Source organism: Zasmidium cellare (genome assembly GCF_010093935.1).
Source record: "Zasmidium cellare ATCC 36951 unplaced genomic scaffold M409scaffold_2, whole genome shotgun sequence".
In the NCBI taxonomy this organism is placed as follows: Eukaryota; Fungi; Ascomycota; class Dothideomycetes; order Mycosphaerellales; family Mycosphaerellaceae; genus Zasmidium; species Zasmidium cellare.
Window position 1 is genome coordinate 551,905 of NW_022986946.1, and position 27,364 is coordinate 579,268.

The window sequence follows — 27,364 nt, forward strand, 5'->3', positions numbered from 1 at the left end:
GGGGGCCTGGATCCATGAGTTTGTGACTCGATGTCATCGAGTAAAACTCGCTTAGACCTCCTCTTATGGCTTAGGAAAGGCGGTCGCCGAAAGCTGGCTATGGTGTCCCAGGAAACTGTTACGCTGTAGATGCCAACCCGTTATCAGCCAATTGACCCTCCATATGCCCAGCTTCACTTGGCGATGTCAAATGCCAATGAATTCATTGAGCCGTCGAATGGGAGTGGTTCCGCGAACAAGATATCGAGCCCAAAGTCGGCGGCACTATCAGAAAATTGGAAGGTCCAGTCCGATGGGGTTTGACTTGTGAACACATTGCCAAACGTGCCCGAGTCAAGCGGCGCGGTGTTGGTGGATTCTATGCTCATGCCGTTGCTGACAGTCGATAGGAAGCTGGCATTGTACAATGTATACCATTCCTTCAGTCTTGTAGCTGCGACGAGCATACGCGCTGGAGCGCATCTTTCATCGATAGCTTTGACTCTGGTGCCGAGATCAATCATTTTCTCGCCATACTCGTCCGCTCGAATGGTTGAGGGATCCAGTATCGTTCCAAGTGTGTTGCCTGGTGCAGTGACCGCAATGTACAGTTTAGCCAGCACAAAGTTTGCGTATGCTTTCAATTCTTAGCATGTTTCCTTGGAAGACCGGAGGGAATCTGAACTCACCTGCGCGAGAAGCGTACAATAGGCCAGGTAACGCTATTGTCGTCATGGCATCGAAACTCGAAATGATGTCGATGATTGCGTGCAAGGCGCTTAGAAGCTCATAAATGGCCGTGATGTGGTCCTGTGTGACCACGGGCGTAGGGAAGTCCGAGCACGAAAGGTTTTCCGCGACGAAAGGCGCGGCGAACGACCGTTTGTTCGTCGGTGTGTGCAGAACAGCCTCGTACATGTAAGCGGTAGCTACATGCTCCCACAGAAGCAGAGACGGCACTCGAAGCGCTTGGGGGATCTTGACCTTCCAGTTCAAAATTTGGTTTTTGCAAGACTGGACTTTGATCTTCATGCCGACTTGTGACACATCATAGTACGAAGCCAAGTTGGAGAGGTCCATCTGCTCGACCACATCATCACAGAGCTTCTCAGCACGGAAGTACTGGCCTACCCATCGGTCGGTGGGAAGAGAAGTGGGCGAATACTCCATGAACAACAGGCACTGGTCGTGGTGTGAGCCCCAATTCGTCGCAGCTGGGCCTTTCTCGCCGCTACGCATCATCTTCGACATGAATGGATTGGTCGGCTCTTCATGATACCATGCAGGTAGGCCGGTCGCTCTCATCAGATTTCCCATGACAGAGCTCAAATGATAGCAGCCAAGCCAAGCCCTGTCACGATGTTAGTCCCGCTACAAAGCGCAATCAAGATGCCTTCTTGGAGTCGATATCTGGCATCATACTCACCGTAATGCATCGACGGCTTCAACGTCCTGTCCTTCCGCCGAGTACTTCACACCTGGAGCTGTCAAAGGACTACTGATTCCAATGTCATCGGCAAGGTTTGACGCAAGCGATATCAACTGGTACGCGGCGATATGCTTGTGATGTTTCGGGGCTCTATACCAGAGACAAGTGATCTGAATGGCCTGGATGATTTCGAGTGACTTTTGCCCTTGTTCAAAAGTGGTGCTGGAGATTCGATTGAGAAACATCCTCGCAACATCTTCCTGCATGTCCAAGGACAAGACACCAGGACTGCCCGCATAAACGATTGCTTGCAGTAGTATTGGCCGCTCAGCACGGATGGCTTCTAGTGTCGTATCTGCTGGAAGCGGTACTAAGGGAAAGACAGGTACAATATCAGTCAAATACCGTTCGAGGATCCGCTCCTGGAACTCAAGTGGCACGATGTTGTCCAGCTTCCAGAGGTCCTTGTTGTTGCCGTCTCGGGAGTCCAATGAAGTCGCAGAGATGTATTCAACAGATGATGAGGCCGGTGAGTCGTCCAGCAGCCTTCGTTTCCTTGCATTGCCATTTGATTCGCCTGTGGCGGTCGACGGTAGTGGCGACGTTCCTGTACTGTCTTCACCATGCTGGGAAGCGGCCGCGGTAGGATCCTGGATGCCTTGTACTTGCAGCAATTTCGTCAACGCGGCGACTTGTGCTTCAAGCTCTGCGACTCGATCCTTTTGACGCTTGGGTGCTGATAGTACGCATTCTTTGTTTAGCCGTACACATCGTTCGCATGGCGGCTCCAAGCTGGTGTCGCTTCCCAGTTGGCACTTGATTTTGATGGAGGCGCAAGCCAAGCAGGCTCTGCCTCTTTTCTGGGTCGACATTGCTCGTAGTCGTTGGATGGCATTGCGATAGGTGTTGCAAACAAGGAGTTGGAGCTGGAGCTGGAGGCCGAAGTGGATGATCCTTAGCAGGTTGAAAGAGGAAAGGCGCAAGCGGCGCAAAAGTCCGACCAATAAGATCCCCGTCCCCGCGGTCGGGCTTTCTCTACGCTGTGTTGTGAAATTCTAAGATAGACGGGCTCTTCATCAAAAAGGTGTTATGGGTTTCACGACTTCACAGACACCTCAATATTCAACAAGACGCAGGACCGACAGATATGCCAAAAGACATGCAACAAGAAATGCAAAACATTCGACACCCGGTATTCCCACGTGGTCACCCACCATAGTACTAATCAGGCGGTTAGATGCTTAAGTACACCAGAGCGGACGGGATGGTCTGTAGTCATCTGCCTGTGGTCGAATGTGGAAGGCATCCTTTTTGTTCATTTAAGAAGGTGCAACAATCTCTTTTTCGCCGACGACGGCGAGCTGCCGGAAGGCCCTCTCTCCGGGAATTATGCTGAGAACAAGCCAATAGATTGAAGCGGGGCCATGGTCTCCCTTTCCGCCGTGGAGAAACCATCAACTTTCGTCTCAAAATATGTACAAGTAGACCCAATCCTTCACACACATCCATGCCAACCCCTCACTTCCTCTCTCACGCACACAAGCTACGACTTCCCCTCCGGATGCTCCCTCTGATGCTGCTTCGCCGCCTCCTTCTGCAACTGCTCAATATGCTGATCATGATCCTTGACCTCCTCTCGATCCGCGCCAACGACCGACTCGCTCTGCGACTCGAGCTCTTCCTTCTTTTTCCCTGATTTCAACTGTTCCTGCTTGGCCTGCTCGATTTGTTCGGGGCTTTGGTTCTTGTCCTCTTTTAGGCGCAGTTGGCGGGTTGAGGAGAGTGGCCGAGTTGCTGGGAGAGGGAAGCGAATGAGGCGGGACGGTTGCCGTGAGGCGACGCGGAGGATGGGTTGGAACATTTTTGGTTGGATCGAGGCGCGTTTGGGCAGGTACATTGGTAGTTGGCAATCAATCGTTGCTACGAAGAATCAGCATTGGATCCATTTCGGCGGTTGATCTTAAAGTTGCTTTAACTCACAATACTGTGTTCACCAGAGTGTCGGATTCCCAAGGCTCAATTGTCCGCAGCTGTCTTGAACAATAGACTGTTTCAATACAGGAACAAGTAAACAATGCTCGAAGAAAGCTGTAGTCGATCTCCACCAGTGATGATCACTCACATGCAATGACGGCAGAATGACGCCGTTTTTCACTCACCAGCCACAACTGCTCTTTTGGGAAGACCGTCACGCGAGTCGACTTCGAACAACTTACTAATTCACGACTCCACACACGCGAATTGATTGTCTCGCGACTTCAAAATATGAAGAAAGAAGGTCTGTTAGTGGTGCAATGCGAGGAGCAAGAACGTCGCACTCATCTAGAAGCATTGGTGATCGTCTCTGTGCGTCTTCGAATGGTCCAAGAAATCACTCAAGGCCCAAATGAAGGCAATCGCGACTTTTCCATGATCTTGAATCCCCCTCATCGTATCAGAAAAAAACACCACTCCTGCATCACACACCACTCAAGCAAACAACGCCCCACCATCAACCTTAACAACCTCCCCCGTCAAAAACCCCGTCCGCATACAAAACAAGTACCCCTCCGCGCACTCCGCCGCGGTCCCGACACTCTTCCTCAACGTCCCCTGCCCAAAACTCCCCACCGCAGCCTCGCCCATCCCCGCCAACATCTCCGTGTAAATCGCCCCAGGCGAAACAACATTAACCCTCACCGGCGCCATATCCACCGCGAGGCCCCTCGCCAGCGCCTCGATCGCCCCAGCCCATCCGATGAAGTGCGCGACGCCCGGGATGGGCTTGTGCGAGAGGACGCCGGAGGTGAAGGTGATGGAGGAGGAGGCGGAGATGGAAAGGTAGGTTCCTGGGGCGGCGGAGAGGGTTTTGGCGAAGAGGAGCGGGGAGAGGTAGCGGACGGTCCAGCCTTTGAAGTAGGTTTTGGGGTCGACGGCGGAGAGGGGCGTTCGTTTGAACTCGTCGCCGGCGGTGTAGACGAGGTGGTCGAGGGGGCCGCCTAGGGCTTTGGTGGCTTCTTCGAGGACGTTTTTTACGTTCTCGTCCAGTGTGTTTTCGTCAGAGAGGTTGGCGGCTGTGCCGGTGACGGGGGGAGCTCCAGGGTAGAGGGCCTTGAACTCGGCGATTTTGGCGGAGATCTTGTCTGGGTTGGAGGAGGATATGTGCACGCTTCCGCTGCTTGCCAATGCTGCTGAGACGACGGCGGCTCCAATGCCTGAAGTGCCGCCGACGACAAGTGTCCGGCTTGAGGCGATGGCGTTGGGGTGTACTTTCACTGGGAGAGACATTTTGGTCGACAATGAGAACGTTCGACGATATTGTGTTAGGTAGGCGGTGGTGGGCTCGGTGGGCTCTCTACCAATGAGGGGCTGAAAGCTTGCTTAAAGTGCTGCTGTCAGAGACGATGAGCTTTATTGCAGAAAACGATTCGCAGTACAGCCTAGTGGTAGCTATATGATCATTGAGCAACGGTAGTCCACGCGGTCCGGTGACTCGAATAGGTTGGACGGACGACCTTAAACATCCGGCCCACGACCTCGAATGCTACTTTGTCGTTAGCATCTCAACTCCTCCCTGGCATGAAAGCACTCCCTAGGACTTACCGGCAGGAAATAATGCGACCCTCCGTTCCGTGAAGAGAACATGCGCTACTACTTACTCATAAGCTGCACGCGCCGGAGTTCAGCTCTTACATCCGGTGCGCAAAAATGCGAGACCGCCTTTCCGCAAGCGACCTGTGCGTGGCATGTCAGAAGCTAGGGAGTTCAAAATGTATAGGTATGTCATCCTCCTCGGAGCGTCCTCGGACGTGTAAAACAGGCGCTAGATTAGGTAGATGCTCATGCTTCATACCGCTCGAGGTTTACAACCAACCAACTCTGTACCTTGTCACCTTTGCAATATCATCATCATCATCACCACAGCTCTTCGGCTCGCTCCTCGTCGTCCCACATGCTCTGTTGGTTGTTCGAATACCCCAGGTATTCGTGCGTGCTGGCAACGCTATATCCAGAGCCTCCTCCACCTGAGCTGCCGCCAGAGTAGCCGTTGCCGTTCGATCGAGCGTGTCCCGACCCGTTCTGAGACGAGTAGGAATATTGTTGTCTGCCGTATTCTTCGCTGCTTCGTCGGTCGTAACCGTGCGATGATGATTCGCCAACGTCAAGACTACTGCGCTGGCCACCATGGATCATGTCGAAGCTTGTCCGGCTGGAGGAGCTTTGACCGCTCTGGGCAGCTTCTTCGCGTGCTTGTTGCTGTAAAATGAGGTCAATACAAGTTTAACTGTAGGTTTCAGTTCGACTTACCTCCTGCCATCGCTGATACTGGTTATACTCAGGTGGCTGCTGCTCTTGCTCCTTTTCTCTCTTCTGCTGAGCGGCTCGCTGAGACGAGGGAATCTGCATTTGCGGGTGCATCATCTGCACCTTGGCGAGGTAAGAATACATAAAGTTTGATAATAGAACCTGGCTGTACAATGCTCGTCGAGGGTTGGCGAGCTTGATATGCGCCATCCGATAGATGGCTCGTTCTTCGAGTATGCTGAAGCGTGTCCAGTTGTAGTCGATGTCTGGTTTGAGTATTCGTGGTGCTGGCTCCGGCGAAAGGTTTCGATCGGCTTTCTTCTTCTTCTCCTTGAGATCGCCATCTGAAGATTTCTTCTTGCCGCCGAACAGGGCAGATAACAGGCCCGAATCTTTCTCCTTCTCTTTCTTCGAATCCGACTTCTTGCCCTCCTTCTTGCGCTCTTCTTCCAACTTGATGTCCTCTCGATTGAGGACCAGACTTTCCCTTCCACGTGCAGGGACAGTACCATCGATGGAGTTCTGGAGCACATCTAACCTGGCCTTGTCTGCAGAGGCTTTCGACAGCTTCCCCTTTGCCGATTTTGAGTCAGATCCACCATCGTCTTTCGATTTCTTGTCCTTATCATCATCGTTCCCAAGAATCCACTTCCAGCTGCTTTTGCGAGGCGCATCTTTCTTATCCGACTTCTTCTCATCGAACGTTGGAACCATCGTAAGCGCATCCGTCCTTGTGCTTCCGCTGCCCGGTAAAGGTGAAGGATGCGATGAGATATCGTCCAACGACGAAGACGAAGCCTTTTCGCGACCAGGAACGGGGCGCATATGTGCGCCTCCACGCTGGAATTGGCGGGGAACCTCATGAGAAGATTTGCGTTCAGGTATGTGCTGGATGAGATTGTTGACTGGGACTTTGCTTCCATCGGGCAGGGTTTCGATAATTTGCGGTAACGGATTGGTGTTGGTATAACCTGGTAGCTGTGCGGTTGTACGACCTGGAGACGCAATACGAGACTGAAACTGCTTCGGTTGCTGTGAAGGCGGCTGAGAGAGCGGACGTTCGTTGTAATGTTGTTCTTCTGGCTGTTGCTGATACTGGGGTTCTTCATTGAGTGGGGGTGGCGACTTCGTGCCTCTCCTCTCGTGATCTGTTGGAAGGTCTTCTGAAGATTGTGAAGAGCCAAGTCGATTCGCACGTTTCGAAGCTGCCCTGGACGTAAGGTCTCGTGGTTCACTTGGAGGAGGTACGGGTTCAGTCTGCACTCGTGTTAATCCTAGAATCACTGGCTCTTCTGGAGGAGGTTGTGCCACGGGCGATTGAGCAGGCGATTCGTCTGTCTCAGAGTCGGCATGTCGTTGTGCGGCGCGCCTTGAGAATGGCACACGTTCGCCCTTCTTAAGACTTCCTCGACGATATGTTGTCCGGGTCGAACGTTTCAAAGTATTTGCGGGTGGTAGAATGGGCACGTCCTCGCTTGCGTCGCTGCCAGAGTCTACCGATCGCCTCGCCTGGTCCAGACTCATACGCCGTACCAGCTGTGCCGGATCATTCACCAGTTCTTCCAAATCGGCCAAGTTCGCGACAGTTGTAGACCCATCAATGGACAATCCTTTCGACTTCTTCCTCTCCAGTCTTTCAGCGCCATCCTGGTAATTACCCTTGGTGTCGATCTGGTGTGAAAGCATGCTCTTCTTCCGCCGCAAGCTGCTGCTAGTCGAGCTAGATCTGTCCAAACCCTCTGGCGAAAGGCTGTCACTATCGCCCGATCTCCTTCGAATCTTGTCCACCCTGTCTTCTATGAATGTTTTGAACTCTTTAGGAGCCAGCTCCGGATGCAGTCGTGCGGGCACCCAGAACAGCTTCGAAGGATCGTCTTCGTCATCGTCAGAATTGCTGGGGGCAACAGTTGGTATGTTGCTGAATGAGGGAAGGTCGGGGTCTGCTGCATCAATGTTCATCGACATGCGCCGGATTGCCTGGAGGTTACTGAGTTCCTGCTGCACCGCGGCAGGACTCGACTCATAGTCGATGTCATTGAGCGGGAAATGCTGGACTGCAGTATCGGTGGAAGACTGGCGGCTCAGTGTCGGAGGAGATGGCTGTCCGTTGGCGGTATCACTTCCCAATGAGCTCATCCTGTGTAGTGACTTCGGCGAAGGGGCGCTGCTATTGCTTTCGGTAGGTGACGTGACCCGGTCGTTGCTGTGAGAGCGTGAAAGGGGGGTTCGGGCGGTGGTGGGACTGGAGCCGCCGCTGCGACTGCCGGCGGCATCGATGAGGGTGCCATGGCGGCGCTGGCGACGGGCCTCGAAGCTCTCGCGCTCGCTGGGGCTGTTGATGTAGCTAAGCGGGCGATGTTCGCGCACGTCGGGCGGAGGCATGGCGTGGGCGTCGGGCTGCTCGTACCAACTCCCAATGGCCTCGGTCACATGGTGGCTGTCATCGGAGATGGACAGCTGGGGCGAGTGTTTCTTGCTGTTCTTGCGGGATTGGTACAGTCGCTCGAGCTCCTGCTGGCGCGCCGACGGCTGCATTGTCGTCGAGGAGGGTTGGAATGCTGTCGGGTCGCACACTGCCCGCAAAGCCAAAGCCTGACTCGCCGCGGCGTCTCGTGCTCATATCATTCCCTGACACGTCTCGGCGGCGGCGGCGTATGAATAGGGGCGCTTCCGGCGGCGGAGGGGGTCGAGGCGGAGATTCACGGCGGTGGGTGGGCGGCGGTGGTGAGGTGCGGGTGGTGTTTGTCCAAGTTGGCGGATCGAGGACCAAGTCGACACACAGACACGCCTGGCTCGAAGTCAGCCGCCGCCGCGTGCTGGCTGCTGCTCCCGGCGCCGTTGAAAGTCTAATGTCCCTTTTCTTAGCCGCTCCGAGACCTCACTCCATTTTCCCCTTCCGCAGAGCCGCCAACCTACTGCCTCTTCGAGGACAGCCTTGACCGTATGTACATCTATTTAACCGCACGTCACGATGGGTTTGTCACACAACCTCGCGCTGGACTCGAGCTTGCCTTCACACCTGTGCCCTGTTTGTCTGCACGCCACCCTCGAGCCATCTCTCCCACCCCTAGTGCGACGGCCAGAGTCTTGGAATTATGCTCGCGTGTCATGCACCCGGCCAAATCGCGGATGACGTTGTTTGTGCTGCTCGAGCAGTTCAATGCTTCCATGTTGCACATGAACTCAAGTACCCTTATCGTAACTCTGAAGTGGACCAATTGTCGCCCTCACCTCTCTGTTTCTCTAAGCGGCCATGCCCTTGACAGTAGCCCAGGTTGGCTAGACAGCCCAAGAGCGCTGGCGATGGGTGGGCCACTTCGAGCGGACTGAGGAGGGCACTTCACTTGACTTCATTGACAGCAATCGCAATAACCGTAGGTATGGAATTTCTCAGAAACCACAAGATACGTTCTGCCCTCATACTTTCAACAACGAGACATGCACCAGTCCCCTCCGCGCAATGATCTCTTGTTTCTCATTTCTCTTAGGTTGGCCTTCATCTGCCTCCAGCTCTCACACGCTAGCGTAGCAACTCTTCCACGGGAAGATGGAAACTCACCATCGACTGCCATGTGTTTTCACAAGTTGTTCGCCAAACCATGGATCTTTTACGGATGCCCTTCACGGTACATAAATATCGACACAACCCTCGGCGGTCTATACATTGTCTACACTCCGCATGCCACGGCTTATATACTTAGTCGTCAGATCATATCACCGCCGCGATCCACCAAGCGACGGTCGCTCACACATCCGGTAGAGCATCAAGCCAAGATGCGACCAAGTACGCTCTTTACCATCTCGCTCTTCTTCGCCATCGCAATTGCCGCAAATCACAGGCTTACCGACATCTTCAACGTCGACACGAGAGATCCCAACGTCCACCTGAGCTCCTGCTCGCGGAGACTTAACCCGAGTGACCCCAGCACGCTGATCTACGACCAAAACGCTCCTCTAGGGGATCGTACCTACGTACTGAACCGCATCTGGTATTGGGTGGAGTACATCGTGGACACTGCTCAGGTGGGACTCTCCAGGGAGAGCTACCAAAACAACGAGGAGGTCCGCAAGCTCTTGTACGTATTCTTCGGCGTCAAACCTGCTGTGCAAAACTCGGAGAATGAGTCGCCTGAGCCCGGTCTGAACACTCTGCACGATCAGAAGCTTCGTAAAGTACGAGGTGAGTCTCTTCGGCCCCAGAATGTATGTACTCGCGTAGTTGCTGATGTCCTAGCAGACTTCTACGAAGCCGTAGCTGACGTGACCACCAAGCCGCAACACGACCAGCAGAGCAAGCCAAGACTGTTGGTCTTGGAATTTCCCCCTAATCGTCAATCAGCTAACTTCGTCCAGATTCTGTGACCATACGTTCGCCGATTTGCAACAGGGCTATGAGAGCTACCTTGACAAGAACGGCAAACCGACCAGGAAGCCAAATAGCAACGATTTCTACACATTGAGAGAGTGGGAGCAGCTGCACGGGCGAGATTTTTGGTAAGCCAAGGTCAGAACGACTACGAGAGATCACAAGTGTGCCATAAGATTGACAATGAATTGCCAGGTTTAACATGGTATTGGCGGATAGATGCCTTGGACCTGGTACGTCTCACTTAAGAACAAGTCACAGAACGCATGAGCTGATTCAACAACTTTCTCTGATGAAGAGAGGCTATCTAGCGATCCCCAAGAACGACCCCACTGAGCAAATACCGTTCGCAATCGACCCTCGCACCAACAAGCCCAACTTATGCGCCGATCCGAACTACAACGCAATGACTTTTGCTCTATCTGACACTAACCCACCGCTTCTCCCTGGTACAGAAGCGTGGTTGCTCCCTGCAATCGTCGTCCTCTGCCCACGAAGCCTCTCCGCCTACCGCCCCTATGGACCAGATCTCACCCAGCAGCCGGAGGGCACCCATCTCGACTCCATGGACACAAGTCCGATAACACTCCTGCACGAGCTGTTCCACCTCGCAGTGCTGGCGGCAACGGTAAGTCCTCGTGGAAGACTCGACGCACGACGAGATACAGAGATACAGCGAACGAGATCGAAAACACGACGCTAACCAACCAAACCCCAGGACAACAAGCCCTGGCACGCCGACATCATCGACGCCTCGCTCCAAACCATCGACCCCTCCTGGCCCTCGTACAAAGCCGGCTTCGACTTCCTCCGCCACGCCAGCCCCGCGCAACCCCATACCTACGGCGCCCTGCAATCCCTGACCCTCGCGCTCTACGAACTCGCATACCCGGAGACGCTGGACCTCCACGACCTCGAGTCCCTCACGAGCGCGGAGAACTATGCCTGGTTCGGGCTGACGCTCCTCTTGCTGGGGCACACGCAGTAAGTGGCGCGAATGCTTTCTTCTATCTTCTGGAGTGCAAGCTGATGTGTTGCTCTTTTCTTTGACAGTCAGGATTGGTCGACGGGCGTGGCGAGACCTGGGGGGTCTCCGTGGAGTCCTGTGAAGGCAGCTGTTCCGATTATGTTTCCTCCTGGGGCGAAGATTGCGCCTATCACCAGGCTGGTGTCGAATAGTACTGATGAGGACATCACGGCGATGTGGCAGAACCCCACCATGGGGGCCACGGGTCCTATCACTGCGTTCGACGAGTGGACGACGTTTGTGACGTCTGTTAAGGCGAGACTATAGACGATCACGGTTTGGGACAGACGATATAACGACTACGACGACGATGGCGGAAGCGTACATGTACCTACAGAATCAATCAAAAAATGTTTTGCTTTCACAGATTGGAAGAAGGAGAGGTGGAGAAAGCGCAGTGTTTCACTCTTTCCAATTTCGACCCTTCTCAGGTAGGTATCTCTCAAAACATGAGGATCTATCAATGTGTAGCCTAGCCCACAAATTTGGTTTTTGGATGAACTCCTTCCTTCCCCCAAAGGACAGAGACTCCACGCTCGCTTAGAACGCATACCAAGAAAACAAGCACCAATTTCAATCACAATCTCAATTTTCGATCCTCAAACAGCACCTGCTGCGTTTCCTATGAATTCAAGACTTTCGTCTTCATCCATTCACTCGTGCCCACGCCCAGATTCAACCCATTCCTCGCCCACCATCTCCTCACTTCCATGCCCCTCTCTCCCTCATACCCATCTTCGAGCGCTTCCTCCACGTCGCAAGTCTTGTATTCGACCTTCAGGCCCGACTTCTTCCACCATTCCAGGACCTTGACGTTTCCGCTTTTCGTGGCGCCGACGAGGACCTGGTTGTCGAAGATCATTTTGGAGCCTTTCAGGTCGTGCCAGAGTTGGAGGATGTCGACGTGGCCGTGGGTGGAAGCGAGTTTCGCGACGGTGTCTTCGTGCGGGAAGGCGATACCGGATCGAAGCCACCAGCGCACGACTTCGGTGTGGCCGTTTTGGGTGGCGTAGCAGATGCTCTTTCCCGGTTTGAGACGGACTTTGGAAGAATCGACGTTGGCGTTGGTGTCGTCGACGGTGGTAGACTGCGATTTCCACCACTCGAGGACCGGGGTGTGGCCTTGGCTGCTCGCCTGCTCGAGCGCGGCTTCGGTGAACTTGAGGGGAAGGCCAGAGTGTTGCCACCATTCCAGGACGTTGACAAAACCTGCGCGCGAGGCGCCGTCGAGGGCTTCAGAGTTGTACTCCTTGGTAAGGAAAGAGGGGGATGTTCGCCAGAATTCGAGAATCTCGGTCCGACCAAAGACAGAAGATGCCTTATCGGGGAGGAAAGTGTGTCCAAACGTCGCCCAGAAAAGGTCCTTGTGGTTGGCTTCGAGATGCGCTAATAGAGGAGTCATGGCAAAGCGCATGATCAATCGAACGCAGAGCTTGGACAGCCACCGGGGAACACTATGTGTCGCGATGAAATGTTTTACATCTGCCAGATTGCCGCGCAGGATCGTGAGCTCGAGAGCCTCCATGTAGTTGCGTGGACCCTGAGGGCTTGTGTGGGAAGTCCAGTCTGCGGGAGGGGAAAGGTTAGTGTAGATGTGAAGCGTTTGCGCAAGTTCCCAGTCGCCCGTGAAATCGATGATCATGCTCCACAGTTCAGGTGGAAGTAGACTGTCCGGCTTTTTGGAGACTTTGGGAAAGGCAGTCTTTAGGCTCGGGGAGACGTCCATGCCGTGTCCAATGTTCAGCAAGTCGACCTGGTTTCGAATCGCATCGACCAGCTCATCTGCCGCCTCCCACGAAGTAACTCTCTTCTCATCGTTCTCGAAACTCCACAATATTGGCTGTAGCAGCTGCACCCAATTCCACTTCCTACGAATCTTGGTAAGCTGCTTCTTGGTCATGGGGTTCTCCCACATGAGGTTCGACATGCCCGGCAGTAGTAGTATCTTTTTCGACACATTCCAGCTTCGCAAGATCTCCAACAAAAGATTATCGGTGTGTCCATGCAGCATCTTGGCCAGGTTATTTGCGTCTATGGGCGCCAGTACCAGCAGGTTCGCCCACTCACACAACTCAGCGGCCTCTTGCTCGATCTCGGCGACATCGCGCGTGGGCGAGTGCCGGGCGGTATTCGGTATGGTCAGACATTCTGTCGACGCAGTGATGAAGTCCTGCCCACGGAAGCCCGTATCCAAAACTGCTCGCAGCGAAACGTCTGGGAGGGCGGCGATTTGGGGGAGTAGCGTCTCGACGATTTTGGCGTCAGCACAGCCCGTCGAGGCGAAGACGACGTTCAGTTCTCGAGTGCGGTGGTGGCGGTCCATGTCCAGACGGAGGTGGTCAAAGGACGCGGAAGTATCCTCCCGCGGGCGCTGTGCGGGCGGCATCTTTATTACAGACGCGAGGCACGGAACGGCGCAGGGACAAGTGCTGCTGGAGACGGGGTGGCGTGGAGCATGGGTGGTGGGAGGCGTGGTGAGGTCGAGAGACAGCGTCGTGGTGCTGCAAGCGGTGCAGAAGGCGGGCCAATAACCGGGTGACGCTTCTGCACGAGTTGCTAGGCGTGCCGCGGTGTTTGGTCACAGCCTGGGCGTCGCATGTGGAGTGAATAATGAATGGTCAACAAGACTGCAACAATCGCAATTCACGCTCCTCCACATTCAACGCAAACACTGCAAGGCTGGTATGAACTATGGCGTGTGACGATAGACCCAGATAAGGTATCAGAGGAGAAGTTGGGTGCGGCACGTGGATGGCACCACAACAGCCTCAAACTGCCTGATTATGCCACCATCACGGCTCGAAATGCACGTGAACAACAGCACCTTCTCGGCCCTCATTCCTCCATGCACAACTGCCGCACTCAGCTCCGCGGAAAGTAGTCATCCATCCCCAGAGCTCGACATTTTTCGTCCGGCAAAGGTCCGCCGTCTTTGTCCGGCCCACGTCGATCTGCACAGCGCCACAGCAGAAGTCGGGTGTCGTCCAGGAGCCCTTGCTGGCGCCGCGCTTTGCTCCTGGGATCTTTGATCGATGATGCCACCATGAGCACAGCAGTTGGCCGACTGATTTGATTGACCCGCTTGACGCGCCGCCGCCGCCCTGCCATTGGCACAGCGCAAATCTCTGACCCAGGGAGCGGCATGGCCACAAAGGCCTGGAGAGAGCGGGAGTGGACACGGGAGCCACAGAGGCGCAGGTGCAGTCCGGGATCAACGGCCACCTCGTCGTCGCTGCTGCAGCCAGCGCGTGATTTCGATTTCTTGCCTGCAAAGCCCACCAAACCGGCTGGCGTTGGCTTGGTTGATCGTTTGGCAGGGCGAGCGAGGCGGGAGGGCTGTCGTGTCATTTTGTTCCCTCTGCGTCTCCTGTGCACGGTGAGCTGATACATGACAACAATCTCCGCGTGGACACGAAGGGATATACGCGACGCTTTGCTTCTTGGGCAGGCGAGCCACTTTACCTGCTTCTGAACCTTAATTGTACTCGTGCGTGCTGCTTCTAGCCCACCACTAGCATTCCACCTCACTTCTTCCTCCTCCTGCCGCACCCACCAACAGCCTCAGGTCCAGCGCTAGCAACCAGATAGTCTCCTGCTGCCCACCGCGCTCACCACCGCCAGCGCCCCTTCGTGCGACGCTGCCCGCCAGCATCAATCCTCGGCCCTCTCCCCTATCACCCTTCTCAGCATCACGCGCATCTGCCAGCTCTCCGATCGCTATCAACCCATTGCCACCGCCGACACCACCATCATTGCGACCGACCAGCCGACGCGGATATAGATCTATTGCTGTAGCAGGGCTCGTTTCGCGGTAGATGCACAGAGAATCACACTGGAACACAGGTGGCGGAAATCACAGGGCTTTTAGGTCCTCCGCGACAGGAGCCACGGTGTTGGTTGCTCTCGACAACAGAGGCGTTGGGGCATCACGAGATTGGACTTGGACACAATCTTGATGGGCACGTAGGAGTGTGGCGCGCAATCCCTGCCTGGGCCGAATCCAGTCCTCGTCAAAGAAACAAATACACACGTCCCGCTGCGCTTGACATTGTCAGCGAACTGTGCCGACGGCCGCATTGGCCGCTGCCATGTCTTCGGCCCAAAACCGTGACCGGCAGTCGAGCGGCCCCAGCGACAATGATACTACCACTGCCACCACCAGCGACACATCTTCCAGTAACAATGGAGGTCACGACGACTCGGCACCAGCTCGGGCGGCTTCTTCACCCCGAGGCATAACGAGGCCGAAATGGTCGGGGAAGGAACCTTTGCCGAGACCGAATGTCAATGTTGGTGACCAGGTGCGATCACCCACGTCTGCGTCGACCGAAGGGCAACTCAGTCCGGCTGCAGCAGACCGCGTCTTCCCCATCCGTTCCGTTGTTTCTGTTGATCCCACACCTACACCCGCGAACAGATCTGATAGATCTGAGGGATACTTTCAAAACGCCGCGCAAGCCAGGAGGACGTCGATGGGTGCCAGCGAGTTGTTCAGTACCAGTAGCAGCAGCACTACCCCTGCCAGGTCATCCCGACATACGAGCGCGGAACGTGCTTCTTCGCCAAGAGGAACGGATGAAGACTCCCTCAGGCATAGCCGCCACGCCTCCATGTCCAGTGCTGGGGAAGCTCCATTGATTCCCGGGGTGCAACCCGATTCCCAGCGAGTGCTGAATGACATTGTCAACGACACCGCCAGCGAAAAGTCAGCGCCGAGTCAGAGGCCATCATCGCGGCGACCCCCTTCAGTAAGGAGCACGAAGAGCAGTCTCGATGATGCCGGCGGCTTGGTGACAGCGCGCTTCAAACACGTCGTGTCCGAAGGTGGCCACGCAATCATTACTGGTCGAGACGGCGAAACCCTGCAACGCTGCGAAGACGAGCCAATTCACATTCCAGGCGCAGTGCAAGGCTTTGGACTACTCATTGCACTCGAAGAGCAACAAGAAGGCAAGCTGGTGGTTCGGGTGGTGAGTGAGAATTCGAAACGCATGATCGGGTACACTCCAAGGCAGCTTTTCGCGCTCGACAGCTTCACGGACATCCTCTCAGAAGAGCAAGCCGACAATCTACTTGATCACGTGGATTTCATTCGAGATGACGAAGTAGATGTGTTGATGAACGGGCCAGAAGTCTTCACCATGTCAATACGAAACGCTCAGCGCAAAAGCCAGAAGTTCTGGTGTGCCATGCACGTCAACGAAGCACACCCCCATCTGGTGATATGCGAGTTTGAGCTCGAAGACGACCCGGTGAACCCTCTTGTGCCGCCCAATGACTCGACGCCAGAACCGCCCGAGGATACCTTGAACAGCATGCCGACGGAGGAGGAGTATGCCGAGAGCACTCAGAACACCAGTCGGCCTCTACGGGTGCTCCGCAGCGCCCGCAAACGAAAGGGTGAGGCGGCAGCCATGGAAGTTTTCAACATCATGTCTCAGGTCCAGGAGCAATTGGCCGCAGCACCCAATCTGGATAGATTCCTCAAGGTTTTGGTCGGTGTGGTGAAAGAGCTCACTGGATTCCATCGTGTCATGGTCTATCAATTTGATCAGCACTGGAACGGACGCGTCGTGACCGAATTGGTCGACCCTCGTGCGACCAAAGATCTTTACAAGGGCCTCAATTTCCCGGCATCTGACATCCCCAAACAAGCTCGAGAGCTGTACAAAGTCAATAAAGTTCGCATGCTCTACGACCGATCACAAGAGACGGCACGACTTGTCTGCAGGACAGTGGAAGACTTGGAAACGCCGCTGGACCTCACATATTCATACCTTCGAGCAATGTCGCCAATTCACCTCAAATACCTTGCGAATATGGCAGTCCGGTCGTCCATGTCCATCTCGATTAACGCTTTTGACGAGCTGTGGGGCCTGATAGCGTGCCACTCGTACGGCTCCAAGGGCATGAGGGTGTCGTTTCCTATTCGCAAGATGTGTCGCTTGGTCGGCGATTCTGCGTCACGGAACATTGAGCGCCTTTCCTATGCCTCGCGTCTTCAAGCGCGAAAGCTGATCAATACTGTGCCGACTCAGAGCAATCCTTCGGGTTACATCATTGCCTCATCAGAGGATCTACTGAAGCTCTTTGATGCCGACTTTGGTTTGCTATCCATTCGCGACGAGACGAAGATAATGGGCAATCTGGAGCAGTCTCAGGAGGCTTTGGCGATGCTGGAATACCTGCGCATGCGATCCATCAGCAACGTCATGACTTCGCAAGATATCAAGGAGGACTTCCCAGACCTGCGTTACCCTCCCGGCTTCAGCGAGATTGCAGGTCTCCTGCTAGTGCCCCTGTCCGCTGGAGGTCAAGACTTCATTGTATTCTTCCGCAAGGGGCAACTCAAGGAGGTCAAGTGGGCGGGAAATCCGTACGAAAAGTTCATCAAAGAAGGCACTGAAGGGTACCTAGAGCCACGCAAGAGTTTCCGCACCTGGAGCGAGACCGTCGTTGGGAAATGTCGGGAGTGGACAGAGGAAGAAATTGAAACTGCAGCCGTTCTGTGTCTGGTTTACGGAAAGTTCATCGAGGTCTGGAGGCAGAAAGAGGCTGCGCTACAGAACAGCCAACTCACGCGACTCCTCCTCGCAAACTCGGCTCATGAAGTAAGAACTCCGTTGAACGCCATTATCAACTATCTCGAGATTGCTTTGGAGGGCTCGCTGGACCAGGAAACGCGGGACAATCTGGCAAAGTCACACTCTGCCTCAAAATCCCTCATCTATGTCATCAACGATCTTCTTGACCTGACCAAGACGGAAGAAGGGGGCGAGCTCGTCAAGGACGAAGTGTTCGAACTCAGTGCAACCCTCTACGAAGCGACTGATATGTTTAAAGGCGACGCCAGGCGCAAAAACATATCTTATGAAGTCACCGACGCTCCTGGTCTTCCCCGTCAAGTTGTGGGCGATCAAAGACGAATTCGCCAAGCTATATCCAACGTCACCGCCAATGCGATCCAGAATACGACCGAGGGCGGCGTGAAGGTTGAGATGTACGTTGCATCCAGAGAAGACAACCACGTTGATGTGGAGGTTAGCGTATCAGACACGGGCGTAGGAATGACCGCGAAGAAGCTGGATGCGCTGTTTCGAGAACTCGAGCAAGTCCAAAGCGAGACTGCAAACATGCTCTCGGAGCCCATCATCACAGACAAAGCACTGCCTGAGGCTGTTAGGAAGGACGACGACAGGACGCTTGGCCTCGGACTTGCCGTGGTTGCGCGTGTTATCCGCAACATGAACGGCCAACTGCGATTGAAATCTGAAGAAGGCAAGGGATCAAGGTTCATCATCCAATTTCCCTTCGAAATAGCAGATTCGGGGCAAGGCCAACAAACTGTGGAGGGCGGAAGTTCTCAAGGATCGGTAACACCCCTCGGTGAGCAAGTGCCGACCACACCACCAATTGAGGGCATGGTCACTCTGATCGAGCGCGGCAGTGGGAGACGAAACTCTGACGAGCGTGGCCAGTTGTCTCGCAAGAACAGTAGCGAGAGTGCGGCTAGCAAGAAGAGCCTTGGCAGCATGAAATCTGCACGCAGCACGCTCAGCAAGTCATCCAACAAAAGTGGGAAGAGCGAAGCGGACAGGCTCATCGAGGCCATACAAGAACCTCATCGAGTGGAAGGCTGGCATGAGAACAGACCAAGCAACCGCAATAGTACCGAGGTGACCCGACCTAAACTCGATCACAGGCACACGACCAACCTAGCCGAGACCACAGGGTCACCAGGGAAGTCACGATCTAGGAGTATCGAAACCGCGCCTGTACCTGGTCATCTCCGCGAGACGAAGCTGCAGAAGGCCGGCGAAAGCAGCATCGCCGACTCGGGCACACCGTTGCGTCCTGTCAGAGTACCAAATGACTACCCATCCTCACCTACTTCGACATCTACTCGCCCACTCACTGCTCCCTCGTCACGCACCGGATCGACGAGCAGCAAACGCGAGCAAATTGCTTCACCAACGTCCGCAACACCAGCATCTGGTGTGACCATCATGCGTGTACTCGTCGCAGAGGACGACCCCGTGAACAGTCGAATTATCAAGAAGCGTCTTGAGAAACTTGGCCATGAAGTGACACTTACCGTCAACGGAGAAGAGTGTGCGAGCACGTACTGTGAGAAGACCAACTTCTTCGACATCGTTCTCATGGATATGCAGGTGCGTAGATGTCTACATCAAAGTAAACCTACATATATTTGAGTTGCTGACATTATCAGATGCCCATCGTGGACGGTCTCACCTCTGCCAAGATGATACGCTCCTTCGAGAAGTCTCATCCTAGCGGAATTCTCTCCGAATACGCTGCTGCTAATGGACGAGTACCCGTCATTGCAGTGTCTGCCTCGCTTATAGAGAAAGAAAGAAAGATATACATTGATGGCGGCTTTGACGGATGGATCTTGAAGCCGATCTCCTTCCCACGGCTTTCCGAGATCATGGAAGCGGTCATGGACCAGCAAGTACGCCAGGAGAACTTGTACCAGCCTGGTTCCTGGGAGCGTGGTGGATGGTTCCACAAAGGTCATGCAACACCTTTGCAAGCAGATACTCAACCGAGTGAGGACGTGCCACAGAAGGTTCCTGGAGTTGACGCGCCTGATGACATCAAAGTCGCCGCGGCGATTGATGACCCAACGGTGAAAGAGGAGGCGACGAGTGAACAGACTCAAGAACAGAACCGACTCATCGAAGAGCAAGACAAAAAGCAGGAAGCCGAGCAGCCATCGCAGGATGGAAACGTGGTCACAGCAGCACCTGAAGAACAGAGTTGACGAACAGAATCTGCTTGATGAATAAAGGTCTTGCCTGATCCTGGACGACAGTCATCTCCCAGCTTCGATACCATTCTCCGGACCACAGCACGGAATACGAGAACAGCATCGACGAGGATCAACAGTACCATCCTTACCACGAGCCCAAGTATGCAAGAAATAGAGAATACAATACGATGAATCGACCTGGGTTACGATCTCCAACACCCCACCCAAACACACAACCTCTTTCAATCAAACGCCACCAGCACGGCGTGTACGAGCACGAAAGACACAGAAACATGTTTTAGACGAATGACTGACACCGAACGGATGGAGGGAGGCGAAAGTCCTTTGGATGTGATTTTGTGTACTCTCAAGGCGACGACGGCAGAACTACTACTAGCATAGCATCGGTGTTTCTTGTTTTTGTGCTATTGTTCCCAAAAGAGCACACATGACGATTTGATTGATTGATTCATTGCAGAGAGGAGGGAGAGTCCGTCCTACTCTTGTTCCATGTAGCGGTAGGGAAAGAGAGAGAGTTTAGAGCAATAAGCGTCCCCTGGTGTGGGCGAGATGAACCGCAGAAACTACTTTATTCTTGAGTCCTTTACTCTGCTCCACGTTGTTGTTGGTGATGGTGTATATCCGATCCATCGGTTTTCGGCCGAGGGGTCGGGAGGTTTTGGTGAGCATTTTCGTAATAAATGTGGATTGAGGGATTGATGGATTCTGCGAAAGTGAGTACTGACTGTATGTCCGCCTATCTCCTCTTGATGTTGTGCGAGAAAGGACTTGGACTCGGGCCGGATTTCGGGGGTCGCTTCTTTGTCTTTCTGTGCGAGGAGGATTCGAGGATGTCGTGCGAGACGGTGGGCGGGGGGTGGGGGATCTCGTGCTTTTGTTGGAATTTGCGTTGGGCGTCTCTTTTCGGGGCAGAGCGAGGAGGTTCGTGGTTAGCGCTTTTGAACTTTTAGAGGTCGGTAATGAGCGTTCGCTACTCTTTGTTCTCTATCATTGGTGCGAGACTTATTACTTGCGGCGGTTGCATCTATGAGGCTAAGACGTTCGACTAGAGAGCAGTCTTTGTGGATCTCTAATGATGTTGAAGTAGCATGGGGGCCTGGTGGAAGGCTGTGTTGATTTCGTAGAGGAGAGCGGGGATTTTCTGGGAGTGGCTCTCGTTTGGAGTTGATGATGAATTGAGAGTTTTCTGCGCCTCTTCTCATTCACCGTCGTCATTGGCACTCACTGCTCGACTTATAGTCTGCGCATCTGGGAATGTTAGGGCAAGGACTGGCTACGCAGCCTGATGATGAAGAAGAGAGAGGGGTCTTCGTGGTAAGCCCGTGAGCGAGATGTCGCAAAGCCTTGATGTTGTGGAATCCCATACACGCGCAACGTGCGCTTGCAATTGCAGATCGGACGAGAGAATTTACCTACCATCTTTTACAGTGTACGACAGCGGAAGTCGTTGCAAACAATGCCTTTGATCCGTCGGGGACGGGCCAATTTTAACGTCAATCACAAGATCGGGATCACGGCGACTGGCAATCCCCGATCTCCTCCTCCAGCCGAGTGAGTAGCTCTCCCGACCCAAGACCTGCCGCTCTCCTGCCACGGACATTATTGGCCCAGACAACAAGTACTTTGCGTCTTTGCGTCGGTGGCAGCAGGATCGCGTTCGCATGTTGCGTGATCTGTTTCGCTCGGATCCGGTAACTTGGACAACCGCAACCAATTGGAATGCGCTGAAACATTCCTGCTGGGTGGATACTCCATGGACGGGAGACATTGCGAACGCGATGCACGTTTTCGGTGGGGGATGCGTGGTGCGGCTGCTTTTGGCCGGCACGAGGCTTGGGGAGTTTAGGGAGGGGAGATGCGTGCGTGTGTCTAGGCGTGGTGAGTCGATGATGCGCGGTCCCGTCTGGCGTTTGTTTCGAGGCGTCCTTTTTGCTTGGGAGTCAGTCGGCCGTGGGAGGTAGATGAACGCCTTTCTGTCCGGTTCTTTGTCTGTTGTCGGTTTCTTCTCATCCCTATCATCGTCGTGCGCGATACAGTCCATCGAATCTTGGATCTGGTTTCTCGTCCTTATTCCTGGGATCTGGCCTGCTGGGGAGTTACCGGCCTTTCGCGCTCGCTTTGTTGTTCGACGCCAACTCCGTGCTGCCTGCAAAGAGTTTCTGGAAGAGGCGTTCGACGCCGCCCGCGGATCGAGGAGCCTGCCTGCAGTCGCATGGTACAACAAGAGAGGCAGTCGCACTCCCTCTCGAAGAGGACGGCAGCTGCGCTTTTATATCAACTGTAGTACGGCATTCGGGTCTTCGTGATCTTCGCCCCAGTTCCATAATCTCGGCCCCCGAGTAGCAGGCCTTGGCTTCTGCTTTTGCTGGCATGGATCCGACCGAGAAACCTACGCCGCTAGACAGCGATGTCCCTGGAGGTTGGATCTCCAGGGGCACTAGCTCTGTGGACAACGGACGACAACAATCGTCAGAGACGACGACCAGGACGGGCCATAATACCAGCGACACTACTCAAGTCTTCAGCGCAGGAGGCGCTGTAGGTGTCCTGCACAATGAACCCAATGGCGCAGGCAACGATGATGGCTTCGAGAAAGATGTTCATCCAGAGGTTGCTCTTGGACCTGGTATCGAAGAGACCATTACACATGATTCTGCCTCCGACGATGACGATGGCGACATGTCTCCCGTCAAGACGAAAAGGGACCTAGAAGACGAACCAGCTCTTGCAGAACGACGGCCAAGCAAGAGGTCACTCACAGAAGACCACCTAATCCGGCACCTATCACGACGCAACTCGCAACGTTCTGGCGATGGCCTCAGCAGAGCGACGACCGAGACCGAAGCCGCCGAAGAGCAGGAGGAGATCAACCGTCTCATGAGTCGCATGTTCGGCCGCACGCGACAAGAACACTCTGAAGAAGAAAAGACACGGCACGTGGGAGTGGTATTTAAGCATCTGACCGTCAAAGGAATGGGATTGGGGGCTGCTCTCCAACCAACCGTGTCCGATCCTTTTCTTGGAATCCCTCGCTTAGTGAGCGGCCTGTTCAGCAAAGGAAGGAAGGCTGTCGGCAAACCACCTGTGAAGACGATTATCGATGACTTCTCTGGTGTTATTCGGCCTGGCGAGATGGTGTTGGTGTTGGGTCGGCCGGGGAGTGGTTGTAGTACGTTTTTGAAGGTTATTGGCAACCAGCGGTTTGGGTTCGAATCGATCGATGGAGATGTTCGCTATGGTGGTACGGATCACCATACGATGCTTAAGAAGTATCGTGGCGAGGTACTGTACAATCCTGAAGACGATCTGCACTACGCGACCCTTTCCGTCAAGGCTACCCTCAAGTTTGCACTACAGTGCAAGACGCCCGGGAAGGAATCTCGCAATGAGGGTGAGAGCCCAAAGGACTACGTCAAGAACTTCCTGCAGGCCGTCGTCAAACTCTTCTGGATCGAGCATACGATGGGCACGAAAGTCGGCAACGAGTACGTCCGTGGCGTCAGTGGAGGCGAGAAGAAGCGAGTTTCCATTGCAGAGGCCATGATCACAAAGGCTTCTACTCAATGCTGGGATAATTCCACTCGTGGTCTGGACGCCAGCACTGCTCTCGAATATGTCAGCGCTCTTCGAAGTCTCACCAACATGGCACACATTTCCACTTCCGTCGCCCTCTACCAAGCCGGCGAGAACCTCTACAAGCAATTCGACAAAGTTCTCCTCATCGACGAAGGCCGCTGCGCCTACTTTGGCAGCACCGACGATGCCGTCCACTACTTCAAAGATCTCGGCTTCGTGCAACCTCCTCGCTGGACGTCCGCTGATTTCCTCACCTCCGTCACCGACAAGCACGAGCGACACATCAAGGAAGGCTGGGAGAACCGCATTCCTCGCAATGCCGCCGAGTTCGGAGACGTCTTCCTCAAGAGCGAACAGCATCAGCGGAATTTGGCTGAGATTGAGGCTTTCGAGCAGGAGACGCAGAAGCAGGTCGAGGAGCGAGAGAGGGAGCAAGGAAAGTCTACGAAGCGGAAGAATTATACGATTCCGTTCCATAAGCAGGTCTGGGCTTGTACGCATCGACAGTTTTTGGTTATGTTTGGTGACAAGCAGAGTTTGGGTGGGAAGTGGTGAGTGTTGAATGTCCAGGTCGAGATTTGTTCGTGAGCTGACGACTTTCATAGGGGTGGCATCCTTTTCCAGGCGCTCATCGTCGGCAGCTTGTTTTACGATATGCCCAAGACGAGTGCCGGCGTGTTCCCACGTGGCGGTGTACTCTTCTTCATGCTACTCTTCAATGCTTTGCTCGCTCTTGCTGAGCTGACGGTATAGTCTGATTCACGGGATGTAAATCTGCCAGTGCTAACAAATTTGCTCTAGGCCGCCTTTGAATCCCGCCCAATTCTCCTCAAACACAAGTCCTTCCAATTCTACCGACCAGCCGCTTTCGCGATCGCCCAAACCGTCGTCGACGTCCCTCTCGTGCTGGTTCAGGTCCTCATCTTCGATATCGTCGTGTACTGGATGTCGAACCTGCAACGAACAGCCTCGCAATTCTTCATCAGTGTCCTGGTCCTCTTCCTCCTGACAATGACCATGTATGCGTTCTTCAGATCGATAGGGTCCCTTTCCCGGAATCTGGACATCGCCACGAGGATCACCGGTGTTGCTATCCAAGCTCTGATTGTCTATACTGGTTATTTGATCCCGCCGAGCAAGATGCACCCGTGGTTCAGTTGGCTGCGATGGATCAATCCGGTTCAGTATGGGTTTGAGTGTCTCATGGCGAACGAGTTCTATAATTTGGAGATTCAGGTACGTCTTGGCGAGGTCAATTGAACACGGTCTACGAGGGCATGTTTTGCTAATAAGAATCAGTGCGTTTCGCCAAATCTGGTCCCGCAAGGCCCAAATGCGACTGCACAGTATCAAGGCTGTACGATTCAAGGAAGTACTCCAGGGTCGGACATCGTTTCAGGTGCAGACTACATTCAAGTCGCCTATCAGTACAGTCGCAGTCATTTGTGGCGAAATGTTGGCTTCGTGTGCGCCTTCTTCGCATTCTTTGTGGCTCTGACGGCTTTTGGAATGGAAGTGCAAAAACGTAAGTCACTGCAATTCGGGAAGAATACATCCATTTGGCACGAATGCTAACGAGAATGCAGCAAACAAGGGCGGTGGCGCCGTGACAATCTACAAGCGCGGACAAGCTCCAAAATCGGTCGAAGCCGCCTTGGAAACTGGCCGACAGGACAACGATCTGGAAAAAAACAACCCCGACGCGGCTAACGCCCTTTCAGCGGATCCGGAGAAGGACGAGAAGCCTGGTGAGCCGACCTCATCTGATTCGGATGAGCAGACCGAGGCGGTTGCCAAGAATGATACTGTTTTTACCTGGCAGAATGTCAACTACACGATCCCTTACCAAAAGGGTCAGAGAAAGTTGCTTCAGGATGTGCAAGGATATGTCCGCCCTGGAAAGCTCACTGCTCTCATGGGAGCAAGTGGTGCTGGCAAGACGACCCTGCTCAATACTCTCGCTCAGCGGATCAACTTTGGCAAAGTAGAGGGTGACTTCCTCGTCGACGGACGACCGCTCCCCAAGAGCTTCCAGCGCTCTGCAGGTTTCGCCGAGCAGATGGATGTCCATGAGCCGACTGCGACGGTGAGAGAGGCTTTGAGATTCAGTGCCAAGCTACGACAACCTCGCGAGGTTCCACTCCAGGAGAAGTACGACTACTGCGAGACGATCATCAAGCTGCTCGAGATGGAGAACATTGCTGGGGCAACTGTTGGCACTATTGGGAATGGTCTTAACCAGGAACAGAGGAAACGTCTTACTATCGGGGTGGAACTTGCTAGCAAGCCCGAACTGCTCATGTTTCTCGATGAGCCGACTTCTGGACTTGACAGTGGAGCGGCGTTCAACATTGTTCGATTCCTCCGCAAGCTGGCTGACGCTGGACAAGCCATTCTCTGCACGATCCATCAACCGTCTGCTGTTCTATTCGAGGAGTTCGACGAATTGATCCTGCTGAAATCGGGAGGTCGCCTCGTATACCACGGCGAACTCGGCCACGACTCGCGCAAAATGATTGACTACTTCGAAGCCAACGGCGCAAAACACTGTCCCAGCAAAGCCAACCCAGCTGAGTACATGCTCGAAGCCATCGGCGCAGGAAACCCGGACTACGACGGCCAAGACTGGGGCGACGTATGGGCCGCATCCAAAGAAAAGCAAGCCCGCTCCGACGAAATCGAATCCATGATCGAGAAGCGCCGCAACGCAGAAGTCTCCGCCAACCTGAAAGACGACCGCGAATACGCCATGCCGCTCATGACCCAAGTCTATACGGTCACGTACCGGAACTTCGCCGCGTACTGGCGCAGTCCGGACTACCTCATCGGCAAATTCATGCTGCACATCTTCACGGGTCTCTTCAACACGTTCACGTTCTGGCACCTGGGCAACAGCTCCATCGATATGCAATCGCGCCTCTTCTCCATCTTCATGACGCTGACCATCTCGCCGCCGCTGATCCAGCAGCTCCAGCCGCGGTATCTGGATTTGCGGAATATCTACAAGTCCCGCGAGAGGAATTCCAAGATCTACAGCTGGTTTGCGTTTACGACTGCGGCGGTCTTGCCGGAGTTGCCGTGGTCTTTTGTGGCCGGGACGATCTACTGGTGCTGTTGGTACTGGGCGACTTGGTTTCCCAGGGATACTTATACTTCCGCTTCGGTCTGGCTGTTCGTGTGTCTCTTTGAGATGTACTACGTCAGCTTCGGACAGAGTATAGCTTCGTTTGCTCCCAATGAGCTGCTGGCGTCGATTCTGGTGAGTATAGACATGTGCGGAATGGGTGGCGACAAAAAGTCACTACCCCCTTACCCACCACCCCAGACAACATTTCCCCAACACCTCACAAAACACACTTTAGAACCACAGCTAACAACCCCCTCCCCAGGTCCCCCTCTTCTTCCTCTTCGTCGTCTCCTTCTGCGGCGTCGTCGTCCCCTATGCTGGCCTCCCCTACTTCTGGCGTTCCTGGATGTACTGGCTCTCCCCCTTCCACTACCTCCTCGAAGGCATGCTCGCGCTGGTCACAAACGGCGTTCCCGTACGCTGCGAGGAGAGCGAGCTCGCCAGATTCTCAACACCGCCTGGACTGGACTGCCAGAGCTATGCTGGGCCCTACGCTCAGCAGGCCGGCGGATACGTCACGACGCTGTCCGATGGCTTGTGCGGGTTCTGTCAGTATCGGGATGGGAATCAGTTTGCGGCGACGTTTAATGTTTACTACTCAAATGTCTGGCGCGATTTCGGAATTTTCTGGGCCTTCACGTTATTCAATTTCGCGGTGGTGTTCTTTGGATCCTACATGTACCTTTCTGGAGGCAAGAAACTTGTTGCCAAGCTCAAGTGGAAGCCTTGAAGGGTTGCGACTTCCTTGGGTACCATGTTCGTGGAAGATGGAAAGAGCGCCA

General features: G+C 54.3%; 9 protein-coding genes across 9 annotated transcripts; 3 read left to right on the plus strand and 6 right to left on the minus strand.

Moving 5' to 3' along the window:
* Positions 1-173: 173 nt before the first annotated feature.
* Positions 174-2,280, minus strand: M409DRAFT_16776 (uncharacterized protein; the record flags this gene model as incomplete). Its single annotated transcript, XM_033803764.1, has 3 exons — positions 174-616; positions 669-1,330; positions 1,406-2,280. The coding sequence occupies 3 exons, from the start codon at positions 2,278-2,280 to the stop codon at positions 174-176; spliced, it is 1,980 nt and encodes a 659-aa protein (XP_033673707.1).
* A 671-nt stretch (positions 2,281-2,951) lies between these two features.
* M409DRAFT_49345 (uncharacterized protein) lies at positions 2,952-3,269 on the minus strand (the record flags this gene model as incomplete). The annotated part of the gene is made up of 1 exon (XM_033811215.1): positions 2,952-3,269. The coding sequence occupies one exon, from the start codon at positions 3,267-3,269 to the stop codon at positions 2,952-2,954; it is 318 nt and encodes a 105-aa protein (XP_033673708.1).
* A 608-nt stretch (positions 3,270-3,877) lies between these two features.
* On the minus strand, positions 3,878-4,675 carry M409DRAFT_62502 (uncharacterized protein; the record flags this gene model as incomplete). The annotated part of the gene is made up of 1 exon (XM_033815201.1): positions 3,878-4,675. One exon carries the CDS (start codon positions 4,673-4,675, stop codon positions 3,878-3,880), a length of 798 nt encoding a protein of 265 aa, XP_033673709.1.
* A 627-nt stretch (positions 4,676-5,302) lies between these two features.
* Positions 5,303-8,227, minus strand: M409DRAFT_49347 (uncharacterized protein; the record flags this gene model as incomplete). The annotated part of the gene is made up of 2 exons (XM_033811216.1): positions 5,303-5,644; positions 5,696-8,227. The coding sequence occupies 2 exons, from the start codon at positions 8,225-8,227 to the stop codon at positions 5,303-5,305; spliced, it is 2,874 nt and encodes a 957-aa protein (XP_033673710.1).
* Positions 8,228-9,130: 903 nt separating this feature from the next.
* On the plus strand, positions 9,131-11,352 carry M409DRAFT_49348 (uncharacterized protein; the record flags this gene model as incomplete). Its single annotated transcript, XM_033811217.1, has 7 exons — positions 9,131-9,872; positions 9,930-9,996; positions 10,046-10,186; positions 10,254-10,291; positions 10,370-10,686; positions 10,777-11,042; positions 11,112-11,352. 7 exons carry the CDS (start codon positions 9,131-9,133, stop codon positions 11,350-11,352), a joined length of 1,812 nt encoding a protein of 603 aa, XP_033673711.1.
* Positions 11,353-11,707: 355 nt separating this feature from the next.
* On the minus strand, positions 11,708-13,408 carry M409DRAFT_62504 (uncharacterized protein; the record flags this gene model as incomplete). Its single annotated transcript, XM_033815202.1, has 1 exon — positions 11,708-13,408. The coding sequence occupies one exon, from the start codon at positions 13,406-13,408 to the stop codon at positions 11,708-11,710; it is 1,701 nt and encodes a 566-aa protein (XP_033673712.1).
* A 1,765-nt stretch (positions 13,409-15,173) lies between these two features.
* Positions 15,174-19,870, plus strand: M409DRAFT_49350 (uncharacterized protein; the record flags this gene model as incomplete). The annotated part of the gene is made up of 2 exons (XM_033811218.1): positions 15,174-19,256; positions 19,316-19,870. 2 exons carry the CDS (start codon positions 15,174-15,176, stop codon positions 19,868-19,870), a joined length of 4,638 nt encoding a protein of 1,545 aa, XP_033673713.1.
* Positions 19,871-20,808: 938 nt separating this feature from the next.
* M409DRAFT_49351 (uncharacterized protein) lies at positions 20,809-21,920 on the minus strand (the record flags this gene model as incomplete). Its single annotated transcript, XM_033811219.1, has 2 exons — positions 20,809-20,986; positions 21,292-21,920. The coding sequence occupies 2 exons, from the start codon at positions 21,918-21,920 to the stop codon at positions 20,809-20,811; spliced, it is 807 nt and encodes a 268-aa protein (XP_033673714.1).
* Positions 21,921-22,249: 329 nt separating this feature from the next.
* M409DRAFT_16783 (uncharacterized protein) lies at positions 22,250-27,312 on the plus strand (the record flags this gene model as incomplete). The annotated part of the gene is made up of 6 exons (XM_033803765.1): positions 22,250-24,006; positions 24,061-24,202; positions 24,257-24,691; positions 24,755-24,980; positions 25,042-26,714; positions 26,845-27,312. 6 exons carry the CDS (start codon positions 22,250-22,252, stop codon positions 27,310-27,312), a joined length of 4,701 nt encoding a protein of 1,566 aa, XP_033673715.1.
* Positions 27,313-27,364: the final 52 nt, after the last annotated feature.